General features: G+C 35.7%; 1 protein-coding gene across 1 annotated transcript in view; it reads right to left on the bottom strand.

The window, feature by feature from the left end:
- The window catches only part of LOC120625935 (netrin receptor UNC5B-like), a 120,929-nt gene that overhangs the window by 97,499 nt on the left and 4,576 nt on the right, over window positions 1-18,854 (bottom strand). Inside the window, exon 2 of the mRNA XM_039893207.1 lies at window positions 3,475-3,560. Within this exon, the coding sequence (XP_039749141.1) occupies window positions 3,475-3,535 (61 nt within the window). The 5' untranslated portion in view covers window positions 3,536-3,560. The remainder of the gene's footprint in view (window positions 1-3,474; window positions 3,561-18,854) is intronic.

Here is an 18,854-nt window from a genome sequence, read left to right as displayed (position 1 = left end):
TTCATAACACAAACATTTTCCAGTTGTGGGAATCGAACCCACGGCCTAGGACTCAGAAAGCAGGGTCGCTGCCCTCTGCGACAGTCGGCCGTCTAAACTTTACTTGTACATTTCATTAATAGTGTAATTAGTTTCAATATTAACAAAACTAAATTAAAGATTAGCAAAGTTATTTAATCTCGTGTGAGATAGAATACCTAAAGCGCTTATGTGAGATAGATGTGAAGACAATGCTAAATGTAAAGTTTGTTCACACAATAAAATGTAATTCGTTAGGTGATTGTGCTTCTATAGACGGTTAATGCGAGAGTCGTGTTTGGAAGTCCCCTACAGGTCGGCACGATTTGCGACTTTTTTGCGTACACTCCCATTCCTTTCTCAAAACTGTCTTCTTCCCTTTTAGGGGTCCCTGGGAAACTCCATAATTGAGAATAATACTTTAAGAATAGAATAGAATAGAAAAACTTTATTGCATCACAACACAATAGGAAAAATACAAGGAAAACCGTAATAGTACTTAGTGCTAGGGTGCAAAGGCGGCCTTATCACTAAAAGTGATCTTTTAAAGGCGACCTGAGCGTACGAAGCCGATAAAAAAGTGGAAAGTGGATGGTGCATAAAGTATGTTACAAAAAATAAAATAAACTTACATGAACATACATACTACATTTAAATATTAATTACACACCCTACCGATATAAATGTATATATACTATAATAGATATATTTGATATATATTTATGCTATTATAAACTTACATAATACTCAATTACATAGATAAGTAATAATTTTTTAAGAAGAACTTTTCTTGCTACTTGTACGAGTAGTAGTAAAGCTTTTTGTAACAGAGCTTGTTCTACTGTAGAATGCTACCGCCATGCTGATTTCTTTTGCAAAGTAACATTTGGCTGGAGTTCGCGGGTTCAAACTTCAGCAGAGACAATTTAGGGGATTAAAATTTTTTTTTAGGTTGAATATTCAATTCGATTTAAAAAAAAACCCCAATTGGTGGGAGCAGAGAATTATGAAGATATAAAAACCGTGTACACGAATAATATTGAAGGATCAAAAAACCACTTCACTTTAGTAGTATTAACTCAGTTCATACTATTTAGAAGTTGACAGTAATTATTTTACTTTTAATGTTCTAAACGTTCTGGGAAAGTGGGAAAAAGTTTGTTAGCTAGCAACATTGTGCGGGTGTAAAGTGAGCTATGCTCGGGGCGCTGCCACTGTTTTGGCATTGTGTCCAAACTGCAAACAATGTCTGTATGTCTTTAAGTCTATGGGTGGGGTCTTTGTCCTTGGCTTGTTAACATACTTACCTTGCATTGGAATCCTACTGAAAAACCTTCTTAGACTAAACCTAACATCTAAAAATATTGCAGAAAAAAACAAACAAGGTGCCAGATTAGAACATGTATGATAAAAAAGCTTAGGTATTAATTGCTCTTACTTCATAGCTCAACATTAACTAGACTGTGAGATGGTGATAACAAAAAAAAGCCTGGCTAAGTTTGTTGTGGGCTCTTCTAAGACCAGGGCGTGTTTAGAGCCCTCCTAGCTTTAGTTTTAAGTTATCGAATGCAGTTATCACCATCACTAACATTAGTGTAACATGTTAAATGTATGAACGCTTCATAAGTGCTTGTAATAAGGTCTTCATGAATAAAACATTTTTGAATTTGAATTTGAACCTTTGTCATGTGTAATCGCACATACAGCTCATGCCAAGCCATAATTACATTAGTAAATCAAACAAACTCATTAAATTTTTGAAGAGTCGAGTAGAGATAAACAGAACCCACGAAGAATTGTTCTCGCAGTTTTTGCTTCAAAAGCAATCTTTGAATTATCTCTGGGTACTTTTTGCCGCCCGACCGGCGACCTCCTTATCGTATTTCAGATTAGGTGCTAAGACTTTAAGTGAAATTTCGGCATCTCTAAATTACTTCCACCCTCAGATATTGAGTGAGGTAGGTGTTGAAAAAACTCGTTATAAAAAAGTCGCCGTAACGACGCTGAAGTTTTTTGCATTTCTTAATTTAGGATTTACTATGAAGCCCTGAAGAAAATTCAAGTAAACTCTGCATGGAAAGGACTAGGGCACCAGATCACGCGGAAGGTCGCCAAATGAGAATGAGAAGAAAAGTCCTATTATATTATTAAGGACTACGTCAACGATAAAAATGCTTGGGTGTAAATTACTGCTCTAACCAGGTTGCTTCTTTAATAGTTTTAAATGACAATGTGAGATGGTGATAACAAAAAAAAACAACCGGCTAAGTTTGTCGTGGGCTTCTAATTAGACCAGGGCGCGTTAAGAACCGTCGTAGCTTTAGTTTTAAGTTATACGAATTTAGTTATCGCCAACAACTAACTTCTATGTCATATTTTACATGTAATGTACACATCTAAAGTGCCATCTATTGCCTATTTGAATAAAGAAATATTTGGACTTTGACTTTTTGACTTTGAGATGATCCGACCAAAGAAATGCTGCAGTGGCTGTCCCCATACATGAGTGCTTAAGAACAATCCTGTCTCGTTGCCCAACTGGCTAACGATCATGATGAGGATGAAATATGATAAATATATAAATATTATATGATAATTTGCTTCTAATATTGTATTCAATATTATATTAGCGCATTGGGTAAGAGCTCAACGTTATATAGTTTTGGGCGTTTTAAGTTATTAAAATATCACATGCTTCATCGATGAAGGAAAACATCGTGCGGAAACCTGCATGCCTGAGAGTTCTATATAATATTCTCAAAGGTTTGTGAAGTCCACCTGTTCGCACTGGGCCAGCGTGGTTGACTAAAGCCTTAACCCCTTCTCATTGTAGGAGGTTGAGACCCGTGCTCTGTTGTTGGCCGGTAACGGGTTTATGTGATGATAATGTTTGTATTCAAACTACGTGATGTACGCGACGTTGTCTGCGATTATTTTGGTGTTAACAAAATCTGCAGAAAATCGAGATGAAATGTGTTCTATGCCATCACCAGAATGCAAATTTAACCAAGATGAGTGACGCCTTGCTATAGATAGGTAACAAATGTTTTTTACCAGCAGCTTTTCCAGGATAAATAAGCTGTGTAATTTCTCCTTCACGTGCCGAATTGTATCAAGATCAGTTTAACGGTGGCTGAATATATATAACAAGTAAACAGACACACTTACTGATAAATAACGCTCTATTGTGAATTTTATCTGTGGTGTACAATAAAAGTGTATTCATTTATACATTATACTAGCTGTTGCCCACGTTTTTTGTCCGCTTTTTTAAAAATCCCGTGGGAATGGTTCGTTTTCAAGGATAAAAAGTAGCCTATGTTACTCTCCGTCCTTTCATCTAACTTTTCTAATGCCAAGAGCTGATTGGTTGCTTAGTAAGATCACGAGGTTGTAAGGATAAAAAGTAAGGATTTACTACGATTATTATCAGATACAGATAGTCAAAGAGCTCACCATGTTTATCCGCGGCGACGGCGACCACCCATAGCACGAGCAGCACGCTCCCGCGCGCCATCGCTTCACATGCGCGCGCGCATCACCTAAAACAATAACCTCTATTTGAATACGTGAAAGGTGACCAATATTTGAACGTTTACGATTGTTTGCTCGGACAAAAAGGCACTTAGGCCACCGCAGACTACATATTTTTTATCAACGATAGTTTTTCCGGTTGTTTAAAGATGCATGTTCGGGTTACAATGCTATTGGTCCATAACTTAAAAAATACAAAGACAATTACTTGTACGTTAAATAGTTCGGTTCACATGCACCTTTTAAGAGTTTATGTTATGTGTATGTACGTTTTTATAGGTACGTGTGTATGTGCGTGTGCTTGTGTGCGCGTAATAATATCACATTCGTACTATTAACATAAATGAGAAGGATTTTGAAGATGTTTGAATGATTTAATAAAAATAAAATTATTGAAATTATATTAATAGTGTTAAAAATATTTAAAATATAAGTTTGCTATTTCATTGTGAGATATACTCGAAAATGGTTGAAGTCCACTGCGCGTTCGTAACCTAAAACAATAACCCTTTTTGAGTACGTAAGTGGAGACAAATATTTTAACATTTCAGTAAATTTACCCATTTGACAAAAATGTGTAGTGTCTTTACGCATTCTTGTCTGATGGATAATCTTTATATTCAAATTCAAACTAAAACCAAGTCAGTCAAATGGTGGGGGTGACGATATCATACTCGTATGTATTCGTTTAATATACCAATTCTTAAAGCAGTCTACAAAATATATCACCCAGTCCACTTACTCAATACTCATTCAACCACTCACACTAAATGATGGATACCAAGTATTCTATTAGCACATGAGTCCACCTAAACCACATCACACTCGCCGAGGGTAGTGGGCATTGAGGTTCGTCAAAGAGTCACCATCCAAAGCCTTTAACAGTCCACTGATGGACTAAAGCCCTAACCCATCGGGAGGGTTTTCCCATAATCACCACGTTTGGTAGATGAGTTGGTGATCGGAGTAGGCGGTAGTATTAGCACAGAGGCCGCTATTGCCCGTTCTCCATTTCGTTCCCTCGGTTGTATCGTACGACACCCTTGGAAAGAGGAGGGAGGGTAACAACTGTATTAAAGTCAAAGTCAAAAATATCTTTATTCAAGTAGGCCCATAGGTGGTACTTTTGATGCGTACATTACCTAAAAACTACACGGTAGTGGGATGATGGTGATAACCATATTCGTAAACTTAAAAATAAATCTACGAGGGCCAAACGCGTCCTGGTCTAAGAAGAAGCCCACAACAAACTTAGCCGGGTGCTTTTTTCACATCATCATCTCACATTGTCATTTAAAATTATTAGAAGAGCAAGAGACATCTCCAAGATGTCAATTGGTAGTTTATTGTAGAATTGTATGCAATTTCCTTTAAACGAATTATGAATTTTATGTAACCTAGTATATTGCACTGCAAGTTTATTTTTACTTCTAATGTTCAAATAATACTGATTTCTTGCTCAAGCTCAATTTAAATGAAGTAAAATTGTAAGATTCAGTAAAGATTTTACGGCCATAGCATTATCCTCATATAATTTTAAGTTATTTTGTTTATTAAATGTGTACCCACGTAAACTGTTAAATTAAAGGTATCCTTATAGTATCATTTATAGTAATTTATAAAATTTTGAATTTGATTTTGAATACAGTCTTTTCAGAGTCAGTGGATAAATAAATATAAGTAACAAACAGTCTTATGTTTTATTCATGGCGATTGTATCTAAAAAATGTTGACTCAACAAAATAGAAAGACACTTAGTTAGAGTTTACTTTGATCATATTTCAACGATTGCATTCAACAGTCGTTTATTCTGTGTTGAATGCGGTAAGGACACTATTTCCTTTTTACTTTAGAACCGGCCCATGCTTGCCTACAATGCCAGTCTAAGAGTCAGTGGCATATTAATTATCATTGTTCATACACCGTTTTTATAGCATATTTATAATGTAGATAGAAATATCAAATCATTTAATAAAAATAAAACACTGTCTAAAATAAAAGTCAAATGTTTCACATAAATTGCACTTGCAATGGATAGACTGCATAAAAATGAGTACGACTACACAGTAGTAAAATGATGGCGATAACTACATTCGTAAACTTAAAACTAAATCTACAAGGGTTCCAAATGCTCCCTGGCCTCGAAGCCAAACTTAGCTAGGTGTAATGGAACTGAGAGATATATATCCAAAATATCATACGTTACAGGATCCGGAAAAAGAGATATAATTTTATTAAATAACAGGCTCAGAATAAAAACATCAACTTACAAAAAACTGAAGTATAAATTTATTGGTTAATGTATTTTATGTGCCTTTCTACACAGTTTATACCGGTTTGGTTAATTAATATACCTACCGTAATAATATAAGGGAGTATATACCTCATAATGTAAGGGAGTAAAAATAGTACTTAAAAAATATAGTTCTATTCTAGTGTGTAGGAGAAAAAAAACCCTATTTAGATTATCTTTTTTGTGTAAATGATACAGTTCTACAATTTGTATCTCCTATCCAATTATAATTACAAGGTTTACTTTTGTAGTATGTTATCATGATAATGAATAAAGTGGTTCAATCTAATCAGTTTCAACGAAACTGGCACTAGCTCTTATATTATGTCCCTTGCAGGCATAATGTGTTTTATTAGCCGTATTGTCAAACGTTCTTTTGACACGGAACGTTGTGAAAACTTCCCAAGTCACAGTAAATCATGACACGTCTGTACATGGAAAATAGTTTATGACATTACAAGTAAATAAATGTACTCGTTGTTAGCCCGCAAACCAGCGTCGGAGCTTCGTGGTTCTGTCAAATAATATCTAAGGCCCGTATAAATAAACAGATATAGTTATTTTTCTATTTCATCTACCTTTCTGGCACAGTTAAATAATAATAAATAAATATACTACGACACTACACACACCGCCATCTAGCCCCAAAGTAAGCGTAGCTTGTGTTATGGGTACTAAGTGACTGATGAATAATTTTCTAAATAGTATACATAAATACTTATATAATACAGATAAACACCCAGACACTGAAAAACATTCATTTAATCACACAAACATTTGCCAGTAGTGGGAATCGAACGGGCTTCGACTCAGAAAGCAGGGTCGCTGCCCACTGCGCCAGTCGGCCGTCAAAGTTGTTAGCACTATGGGCCTATAAATTCAACCCGTTTGGCAACTAACAAAGCCTTACGTTAAGCGATTTAGCGTCCCGGTACGCTGACTTAAGAAACCGATCAGGGGTATGAGTTTAATATAACTGTTATACCCCTAAGAGGCTAGCCCGCTACCATCTTAGACTGCATCATCACATACCAACGGATGAGATTTCAATCAAAGGCTAAATTGTCAAGGAATAGAGCTTTGGGCTAAGAAAAGCGTCTCAAGTTAATCTAATTATAAGATCGAACTGTTGTTTTTTGATTCCGATCTGTTTTTCGACCTGTTTATATCGGTGTTGATATATTTTTGGCATAGATTTTTGCTTATCTTAATATATATAAATCTCCTGTCACGATGTTTGTCCGCGATGGACTCCTAAACTACTTAACCGATTTTAAATTAAATTGGCACACCGTGAGCAGTCTGCTCCAACTTAAGAGATAGGATAGCTTAGATCTTTAATTATAGTCGCAATTTTATTTTATTGCAAATTATTTGTCTTTAATTAATTGACAGTCACATGTTATATAGTATAGTAGTATATATATATATATATATATATATGTATATATACTACTATACTCATTTAAGGCTTAGCGATACTGAATACTTTAAAAACAAAATCAAACGCAGACGAAGTCGCGGGCAACAGCTAGTACAACAATAAATTTAAATCTGATCACAATCGTCAATAGGATAAGTTATTTATTTTATTTTTATTTAAGACACTTAAAATGTACATAATAAAAAGTTTAACAAAAATACAATTACAAAATATTAGTTACTTACATATGCTGTGTTCTTTATGTTACTATCAGATGGAAAAACAGACAAATAGACAGAACGTACCATTATATCATTTTGTGGAGAACCTTAAAAGGACAACATAAAGTTTACACTACCATCATTAATATTAATATATAGAACATAATTTACTAAAAACCAAGAATAAATCTCACAATCAATATCAACCTAAATACACCGTGGGGCACAGGCTATACTAAGTAAACACTAAGTTAATCTCCGTCAGAATTACTTCCACGTTTACGCCACGTCTGCCATCAATAACAATTGCCACGATTACCACGTATAAAGTTTAATTGGGTAAATACACATTCGCATTAACAATTATAGTAACGTGGAGTCGAATCTAAACAAAATATATTTCTTACAACATAAATTCAAACTTAATATTCTCACATAATAGCTTCCTAAATCTTAAGACAGGCCACGTATTATCTGTCAAGCTTTTACCACGAAAGCATTTCTGTATGGCACCACTCCGTGACTAATTGGTCCCTATAGGAACTTTTGGGGGAAAAAAATAAGCGAGTGCTGTGGGCTTGAGCAAGAAATGTTGTAAAACAGCTTTGAAATCGTTCGAATTGTTAAATAACAGAGTTCGACACAGAACGGTCAGGAATGGACTGGTTTGTAGTTTGCCGGTAAATAATTTTGACGCTACTGGTCTATAATTCTCGCAGGAATTTATTGAAGTGTACAATCAACGGGAGTAAAAAACATTCACAAACACAATCATATAGTTTTTTTCCGAGCTTTATCCATTTATTGCATGCATTGACTTTCTAAAAAATAAATCAGATTTATTTTTATACAAATACTTGTTAAGCTCTTAATAACTCTATTAAAACTATGAGGTCTCTTCACATATGAGAAGAAACCTTCAACCAATTTAGTAGGATGTTCGTTTTACCATCACCATCATAATATATCTTTTATTTAGCGTTCCGGTACCATGTCGCATAGAAACCGATTAGAATTATGGGTTTAATGCCAAACCCCTTGACTGCATTCTCACTATGGTAAATGATAATGCAGTCTAATATGGAAGCGGGGTAATCTGTTAGGAGTTTGGCAGTTACGAACATTTCAACCCTTTAGTGAAACCGTTTCTTAGCGCATCATTTAAATTCAAAATTCATTTATTTCAAGTAGGCCTAATATAAGCACTTTGGAAACGTCAAGTCTGTCTGTTTGTATTGACTCTACCACCAGTTCGGAAGGCAGATTCTACCGAGAAGAAGCTGGCAAGAAACTCAGCAGTCTACCCTAGCTTGCCTACTGCTGAGTTAACATTCTTAGCCCGCCCGACCCGGGAATCATCCCAGTATCATGTGATTCATTGTAACATGCTAACCGCTCCTCTGTTCAACTTGGGAGTTAATAATAATAAATGCTGGAATGCAATACATGAACTCTGCGGTGTAAATTTATTAATTTATTGCGTATGTTTGTTTTTGAGTGTTATTTAAAATATTGCTTGGGAGGATTTGAACAACAAAAAGTGTTGATGTTTTAGATAGGAACACAAAATATTATCCACAGAAGGTATATACCTACAACTTGTGTCCCTGACAAAGCAAGTTCCTATTTCCATTACCATTAAAATATTTTTTTTTTATAGAACTCTCTTTTCATATGTTTTTGAACAAATTTTTATTTAAAATTTTGTCATAATATTTGGATAGCATGGGTGCATAAAATAAATAATTGATCCACGATAATAAAGAGTATTTCTTTATTTATTCAGAATAATGACACTTATCTACCCTGTTTTGTAACCCAAATGAAACTTGTTAGCAAAATTTCAGCTCAATAGATGGAAGATAATAGGTTTAAAGTGCAGTTGAATGGTTTGAGCTACACCAAAAAACATCGCAAGTAAAAACAAGCTTGTAAAATAAAATTATATACTAATTGCAATTACCTATACACATAAACGCAATATTAACCCAGAAAAACATGGTTAAAATGATGTAAAGGCAAACAAACGTGGGCGGTCCTGTAATCTCAAATCTGATGAACATAGCACAGTAGCAGCTAGCGAAGCCTTTCATAATTACCCGAGCGATAACGACACAGATAACACTGTTGAAAAGATTACACTGATTAATGCTCGTGTAAACGCCATTAATATGTTACCAGCATTAAAGGTGATTCATGGAGCTTTATGTTATGAAGTTGCTCTAATTTATTAGGTACCTTCACAGAATTAAGATTATACAGAACCCTCATTCAGCCATCATTGCCTTCATTGTGTTAACAGTGAAAACGTACCGCGCACTTCTCACTGCACACCCGCAGAATGTTGCTGGCTCACAAACTTTTTCCTATTTTCCCATTTTATAGTAAACGTATAGAACATTACAGGTAAAATAATTATTGTCAACTGCTATATCGTATAAAGTGACTAACCGCATGTTCAAGAAACATTACTAAAGTGGAGTGGTCTTTGATGCTTCAATATTAGCCGTGTACAAGGTTTCTGTATGTCCTGAATTCTGTGTGTACCTACATCCGCGAGGAATATCTGCTTTTCCCGCGATAAAGAGGAACCTTAATTTTATTAGTGTGTTTTTACCTACACTTAGAGGGATGATAAATTTAATAAATTTATAAAAAAAAAGTAACGTATATTACATTTAATATATTTACCGCTAAGCGTTGGATATTTTAATTCCTTAAAACGCACATAACTTAGAAAAGTTAGAGGCGCGTGCTGGTACCCCCCTCTCCCCCCGAAGTGTAGCTGAAGCCTGCCCACTGGGCTATCACCGCTTCAGGCCATTAAATTCTAAAAATCTCGTTAAATTACGTAGCGAATTATAATATTACGGATTAGATAAGGATTACTCTCGTAACTAAAGCTTAGCCTTTACTTAAGACTTTAACAACAGAAACCAAACCACTTAAGCTGTTAAAATATTGATGAAGCAGTCATTGTAAATGGAATTAGCCGTAAAATCTACAATTTGCTTAACTTTCTAGTCATTAGTCCAACTAGTTATGGACATGGACTGAACGTTCGCAAATTGCAAAGTAAATATTAAAGTTTAGTTTTAGAAGTTGTTACCTTGTATGGATAAAACGGGTAAGGTTGTATTGCGGTATGGCAACGGTGAAATTTTATCGCTCTATAGTTAAATTTATCTTATACAAACTCTTTATGGACTCCATTGTGGTAAACCCTACCGTAGTAGCTGTTTTGATATTGTTTATTCATTGCTTCTTTATTACAATGAAATTAAAATCTTAATACTACGTACACGTATGCAAATGCCTACATTACACCAAAACGGGCGGCCGATTGGCGCAGTGGGCAGCGACTTTGCTTTCCGGGTCCAAGGCCGTTGGTTCGATTCCCACAACTGAAAAATGTTTGGGTGATGAACATGAATGCTTTCAGTGTCTGGGTGTTTATATGTATTATTATAAGTAATTATGTATATTATTCATAAATATATCCATCATCTTAGTACCCATAAAACAAGCTATGCTTACTTTGGGGTTAGATGTCGATGTGTGTATTGTTGTACGTAGTATATTTATAAAAATCAACCGCCTTTTTTATCTACCTGATGTATCGTTACTTTGAAAACAATTTAAATATACACTTACAATTAGCTACCTATGCGAATATTTTTTTTTTCTGCTACACAAAACGACTGTATTATCAATGTTCCGAAAACTCGACATAAGAGTTTCTTATGTCACCAAATTAATAATTTAACTATCTTAATTTTTTTTTTTTTATTATTTTTACCTCCCTGGCGCAGCGGTGAGTGCTGTAGTTTTAAGTTGGAGATCCCGGGTTCGATTCCCATACTAGGTAATCCAAAACTAAGAATGATAAAAAGAGCACAAAAGATCTTGAAGGGTCGAAGTGCATCCGCTGAAGCGGGCCTCATTACAAGATAAAAGAACGATAAAAACGATAATATAGCTTCTTCTTACCAATATTTAAATTCAAAGTGAATCAAATATAATGGTAATCATTTCTATAGTTTAAATATTCGTTAAATTAAATACTTCTTTAAAATGTCTATATCAATTATAAAGGGGTGTAAGTGGGAGGTTAGTACCAGTCAGCCTTCCAAAATACCAACCTCACCTGCACGTGGTGCACCCTGCCGTCTAACCAACGAGGCTCTGGCGACCGACAAGTGGCGGTATAACCACTTCAAATTGGCCAGACTGAATAAATGGCACAGACCGGTGTCGGGCAGCAGCGACGTCGGTGCGATCAGTCTAGCCCTGCGATGACCAACGCATGCCCAGCGTGGTCATACCCGGGCAAATCTTTGTATGGATGGAGGTGGAACTCCCTACAAAATACCAGCAGTCCAGCAGTCGACGTCAATTGGTTGAGGTGATGATGATAAAGATAAGTCCCATGAAAATTTTGTTAGTCAGTTAAGTTGAACTACAATTACGTAAGAGTTGTTTGCTGGCCCAGCTCTCCTGAGTATAAGTCTATGACTATATATAATATAATACCTAACGATAGCGATATAACGCTATATGAAATTACGTTCTTAATTGCTGTTTGAATTCCTATTTTTATTAGTATCAATGATTTGTAATTTAATGTTGTATGGATTAAAATAAAGTTTATAATGTATTTACTTATTGTTATTACGTACAAAATACAGGTAATAACTAAAAGTAGATCTTAATATAAGTAATAAGAAGTTTGTTGTAATCTACAACCCAAATTATGTGTACACAACTTGAAATTAAATTAAAAAAAAAGTTAAGATAAAATTAAAGTTGAAACAAAAAAGAAACACTTAAAAAATAATATACAGATAATTTACCTAAACATAATGTGGAATAGTGCTTCATAATTTGATTTAAAAAAATATTTATCCTTTTGTTAAAAATGTCAATATTACGATAACTTGATACCAAATCATTATAAAGGCGTATTAAAGAAGGAAAATACTAAGAAACTTAAAAAAAAAACGACCTACGTAAACTGCCTATTCACTACGTCATATTTCTATCTAAAATAGTTTTGTAGATTACATACTTTGCTAACTGTTACAAAATCACAATCCTCAAGTTTTACTTAATTTATTTCCTTACTAATACTTGTACGGAAAAAGAACGAAGTGCTTTGGTATTAAATTTAAAAAATTTCCTCAATATTTAAATTCCTCAGGCTAAAAACTTGCAAGTTTGGAAAACTCGGTTTGCTTAATAGAAATAAAATTGGAAAGTTTTAAAAAAAGCCACTTGAACCAGCCAAGCGACAATATTAAACTTAACAAGAGCACTGGTTTGCTTTGGAATAATTCGTACTGGGGACGAGATATACTTGGAAAACTCTACGGCTTCCGAGCGTGAGTATGTAAAAATATGAAGCAATAACAAGGTTTTAAATATGCGCAGCAGTATTTGGGTTTTCTTTTTGTTTAATAAAACCTTTCCTGCTCTCGTACTTTTTTTATTAAAGCTTTTAGTATTTCTCTTCCTATGACGGCCGATTGGCGCAGCGGGCAGCGACCCTGCAGTCTGAGTTCAAGGCCGTGGGTTCGATTCCCACAACTGGAATTTTTTGTGTCATGAACATGAATGTTTTTCAGTGTCTGGCCGTTTATATGTAAATATTATCAGTATTTATGTATTTTATTCATTAAAATATTTATCAGTCATCTTAGTACCCATAACACAAGCTACGCTTATTTTAGGGCTAGCTTGCGATGTGTGTATTGTTGTACGTAGTATATTTATATAATATATTTATGTGTTTTTTTTGTCCTCTACGCACGTTTCGCTCCCCGGAGCATCTAAGTGCAGCAGGTTAAGTGACTTAACAATTATTCATTGTAAAGTCAATAAATATCTCCTGAGGATGCTCCGATTTCGGAGCGAAACGTGCGTAGAGGGTAAATTGCCAAAGATCTGTTTTGTGTGAAGTATAAGCGTTGAAGAAATTATAAATTACACCAAACAGATTCTCTTGTTTTTAGAGAAGTATAGCAAATTAAGCTTAATTTTCATAACTAAAGAGATTTCACAAAAGACATCACAGATTTCACAGAACATCTCCTGAGGATGCTCCGGTTTCGGAGGAAAACGTGCGTAGAGGGTACATTGCCGAAGATCTGTTTGGTGTGGAGTATAAGAATTTAAGAAATTATAAATTACACCATACAGATTCTCCTGCTTTTCGCGGACTATAGCAAATTAAGCTTAATTTTCATAACTAAAGAGATTTCACAAAAGACTAATAGAAGCATTACATTCCAATTTTGCTTCATTCTGGTTAAAAAAGATCGCTACGTATTCATAAGAGCCTAATATGATAGACGTACTGAGATCTTTATCTGCAAGTAGTTAGGCGATGTAGGCAAAAAATGCTCGACTTTATTGCCTATTTGCCTTAAAATATAATAAGCAGAGGGAGCAGAACATGTCCCAAAGGCAGCTTGTTTTATTTGAGATAAGGCGAACTTCCGTCGCCCTTATCGGCCTCCGAGAACAACCTCCGTGCTTTTGCATGTTTAATAACGTCTCATATTACCGCTCAAGCTGATGAGGTACAAAATGAGTTAGGCAAAAAGTAATTTATAACATCACAGAAAAATAGTTCACATATCCATATTATACAGATGTTTCTGAATGAATGTGTGACTGGGTATGTGCGTTTTTTTATATTATAGTAGTAATTGACGATTTTCCACCAAACCGCACTGGGCCAGCGTGATGGGAGGCCCGTGCCCTGTCATGGGCCGGTAATGGAATTGAAATGATGATAATGAATAATTGACGGACCGAGCAGATGGCCTATCTAATGGTAAGTGGACACCATCGCTAATAAACAGTGACTCTTTACAGGGCATGCAAGAAGCACGTCTTGCAACTTGCCAACCTGTGTCCCTCAATTTGAGGCGTAGGCATTAAGCCTCATGGTCCAGCAATTAGGCTGCCAGTCCACCGGAGCGGAGCGAGGCAGCGGAGACGAGAAACGGAGAAATCTTAACCAATAGGATTGCACAAAATCTCCGCTGCTCTTAAGTGAACCAGACACAGTACGCAACTGCGCTCCAAATTAGTCCGTTTCTCGGCTCCGCAGCCTCACTCCGCTCCGGTGGTAGCCTTTCACCGGCAACCACGCACTTCAGCTGTAAAGCGGTAGAAATAAGCATGGCGGTACTTCCCCGGTCGAGCTGTCACTAAAAGATCTACAGCGAATCAGTCTTCTGTATTAATGTTTGTGTGTCTGTATTACTGCGTGTCTGCGTTATAGAAGCACTATAGATGGACTGATTTTAATGTAACTTCGTCAGTCAAGTAACAGCAGATGTCGTGTTTGGGCTAAAGGGAACATAGAACAGGAGAAGTTTACCCCCGTTTATTTGACTCTGAGGTTTGATAAAGCTGTGGGAGAGGATACATTTGTATCCTTTCCCCGGGGAGAAAATTGTCTCCTGCTTGACGGGCTTGTGAGATTAAAAAAATTAATTAAAAAAAAACACTAATATCACGTGTACTTGTAATTATCATCATCCTATGAACGCCCGCCTGCTGGACACAAGCCTCGTCTTTCATTGGTGAGACGGTTTAAGAGCATTAACCCACCACACTGCTCCAAAACGGGTTCGTGGTCTTTAACGACTATTACCAAAAGTAAGTAATAATACACAGCAGCTTAACGCTTCAATACAAGGGTGGGAGGAGGGTAGACGGAGACGACAACGACACTGTCAATTTTTTGTAATATACAATGATATAATTTTAGCCCTAAATCTTTTGGCAGCTTAGGCCAAAGATTACAAAAGTTGTTGTAACTTGTATAATTTTTGCCCCAATCTGGGATTCGGACACTGGACCTCGTGATCTTTAGTGGAACATGCTAACCACTAGACCAACGTCCTTCGAGGCCTAATTAAGTTGTTCTATAACAACAAAAAAGGCAATAAAGTTTGCTGGCGCCATTAAATGAACATTTACAACTAGTAATTAACACGCATAGCTCACTCTAGTATTAAAATGAAACCTAGTCTTTAAGTGCCTGACACCTATCAAGACCAATCAACGCCTGGACTCAGTAGCCGGTAGAATTGATCAGATATATTGGTAACCGATAATTTAGATGCTGATTTCAATATTTCGCCACTTAATATTTTTAAATGAATTTACAGAGAATGTTCACACGTCCTTCATCAAAGGTTCACTGATCCACGTGACATAGCAAAAGATAATCAAGCGTGAATTCCCAATTAGCTGTATGTTACAAACATTCAACAATGAGAATAAAATGCATGTGAATAGTTTGGTGCTTTTATATAACACGGCCCGATTACGATTCGATTCAATAGTTTCTACGAGACATCGTACAAGCGGTTCCGGCCGAATCGCTTGGCGGCTCGTCTGTGTGTGGTGTGTAATGATGTGTGATGATGTGTGATAACTAGCCGAAGCCTCCCCATGAGCCTTATTACCTTTACAATTTCCTTTACCCATTTTAACTGCTGACGCAGACTCTATAAGATTTCTGCTTTACCGTGCTGTCCCAAGAACGGGAGACGAAGTCACCTCCTAACTCTGGGATGCTGTTGATAATTTCTGAACTAGCAAGTTTTGACCCGAATCGGGAATGGAGTCCAGAATCTTGTGATCTGCTCCAACATACTACACCATAAATTGGAGGCCAAAGCTCTTAATACAAGTCTATCACAACTCAATAAATATAACTAGTATTCACCCACTGGCCACTGGTCGGAATTCATAATTAATTCAAATTATATAAAGATCTGAACTTCATTAAGTTAACGCGGCACACTAACACTGTTAATTTGCCCATTTTTTTCCAACTCGTAATCGTAAACTATGCAAGAAAAATAAAATCAAAGTGAAGTGTGATTCTCTGTTGCATAAAAATGTTGTATATGTAAAGTTCATATTTTAGGTACAGCGAAGGGTGTTTCATTATTTATATTCAATATTTATTGTGTTGAAGCTCTTTTGTTAGCACTTTTTTAAATAAAATATTGTATCTTTATATTATTTTTTTTAAATATATGTTCAATCTAAGGAAGGATCTAAATTAATTTAGCATCTGCAACTGCTGATGATTAATATATATATATATATATATATATATATATAATATATATATATATATATTTATATATATATACTACTGGCCATCTCTCACGATAGTTGTTGTAGGAGTTTGTATGTATATTCTAAGTATTTATGTATATTATTCATAAAAATATTCAGCAGTCATCTTAGTACCCATAATTGACGCTTGAATTATAACATATATATATGATTATTCCAGACTCTAATTACATAATTTTAGAAACATTGACGCTTGAATTATGGGAACTAAGATGACTGCTGAATATTTTGATGAATGATGTTCTAAAATACTTAAAATATACATCTAATTTACCCACACATTGAAAAACATTTATGTTCATAACGCAAACCTTTTCCAGTTGTGGAAATCGATTCCACGGACTTGGACTCAGAAAGCAGGGTCGCGGCCCACTGCGCCAATCGGCCGTTAAGTTTATGGTATGACTTTATGATACGATAAATCGTAGGGCAAAAAACTACATACAATACAATCATGAGAGATATTAATCTTTGTTCATGACAAATAAGGCCTTACATACGATCAAACAGCCTTCGGCGTGCTATCCACTCTACTCGTACATGTAACTTGCATGAAATAATAAAAGAGCTTAAAGCTGTTATAGGGCTGTTGTAATCCCAAGGTTTTATTGGTGATTTGTTAAAGCATATACAATTTTGTAATCGTCTAATCATGTCTACTAGTTTTTGTAAGTACATTTTTTGTTAGTTTCTTAATTGCTAATTGGGAAACATGTGTTTGGAAAAGGTTAAGTTGATGTTGCATCAGCTAATGGTCAAAATAATATCTTAAGATAACCAATCACGTGTTCTCTATATCATCTTTGTAAAGATGATATAGAGAACACGTGATTGCTTGATATAGAAAACTGATATATTTAAAATTTTCTCGCTAAAAGGGTGCTAAGTGCTCTAGTCTAAGACACAAAAAATACAAAACTAAGAAAGGTATTATGATTTTATAGTTTACAACAAAGTCGCTTTCAAATTCTGTCGGTTTTTTTTCTTTTTTTATACAGAGAAAATGTCTGACGCATAGCACAATCTGTTGGGGGAAACGGAGTAGTTATGTGGGACTTGCGACCACTAAAAACTCTGTGTGTCCCTCGATAGACCTATAAGTGAGAGGGTTCACAGGGTTCACTTGCGTATTCACCGCACTTATCCTCTAACCTCTTAAACCAAGTAACAGATTTTGATTTAGTTTTCACCATTGTTTAGATATTTTGCTGGTATGGCTTATCTTATACTAATATATAAGGCTGAAGTTTTTTTGTTTACTTGAACGCGATAATCTCAGGAACTATTTATTGATCCGATTTGAAAAAAAATTCTAGTGTTTAATTTATCGAGGAAGGCTATAATATCATCACGCTGGGTCAAATAGGATGGACAATCGCTGCGTTGACGGTTAAAGTTTCGATAAAGTTATATAACACTAAGTGGCTCTCCTTTAAAAGTTGTAAAAAACAAATCCGCGACAGCGTATGTCTATCTTTTAAGTTTGAGTTATACGCGGGCGGAGGAATGTAATGAAAACTAATTAAGTTTTATTGTAAGTAGGAGAAATAAAGTTTTACAACAGAGTCGCCGAAAAATAATGGTAATAATTTACATGGCAGTAACTTCTCCCTACATTCTTATTTATAACCTTGCGTAACTGAGGCGGGTTCTTAAGTTTTTGATATTATCTACCATACAACAGAATCTAGCCTTTTTTATCACGTTTGTATTATTTGAGCTATCTGTTTCATCATCATCATCATCATCAGATCAACCCACTACCGGCCCACCACAGGGCACAATTCTCCACTCACAATGAAGGGGGGTTAAGGCTTTAGGTCACCAAGCTGGCACAGTGCGGATTGGTAGACTCCACAAACCTTTGAAAGCTTTATGGAGAACTCTCGCATGCAGTTTTCCTCACGATGTTTGCCTTGACGTTGAAGCAAGTGATATTTTAATTGCTATAAAACGCACATAACTAAGAAAAGTAAGAGGTGCTGAGATTCGAACTCTGCCCCCCCCAACGGGATGCCAAAGACCTGGGCTATCACCGCTTCAGCTTATTGGATGGTAAATTTTACGGTTAATTGTTGACGCCCTTTCTGGCGCAATTGTGAGCGCTATGAATTAAAACAGGAGGTCCCTGGTTCGATTCTCTGCAGGGGCAATTTGGGAATTTTCTCTGGTCTGGTGGGAGGCTTTGGCCGTG

Source organism: Pararge aegeria, chromosome 8, assembly GCF_905163445.1.
Source record: "Pararge aegeria chromosome 8, ilParAegt1.1, whole genome shotgun sequence".
Lineage (NCBI taxonomy): Eukaryota > Metazoa > Arthropoda > Insecta > Lepidoptera > Nymphalidae > Pararge > Pararge aegeria.
This window is presented reverse-complemented; position numbering and strand designations above follow the sequence as displayed.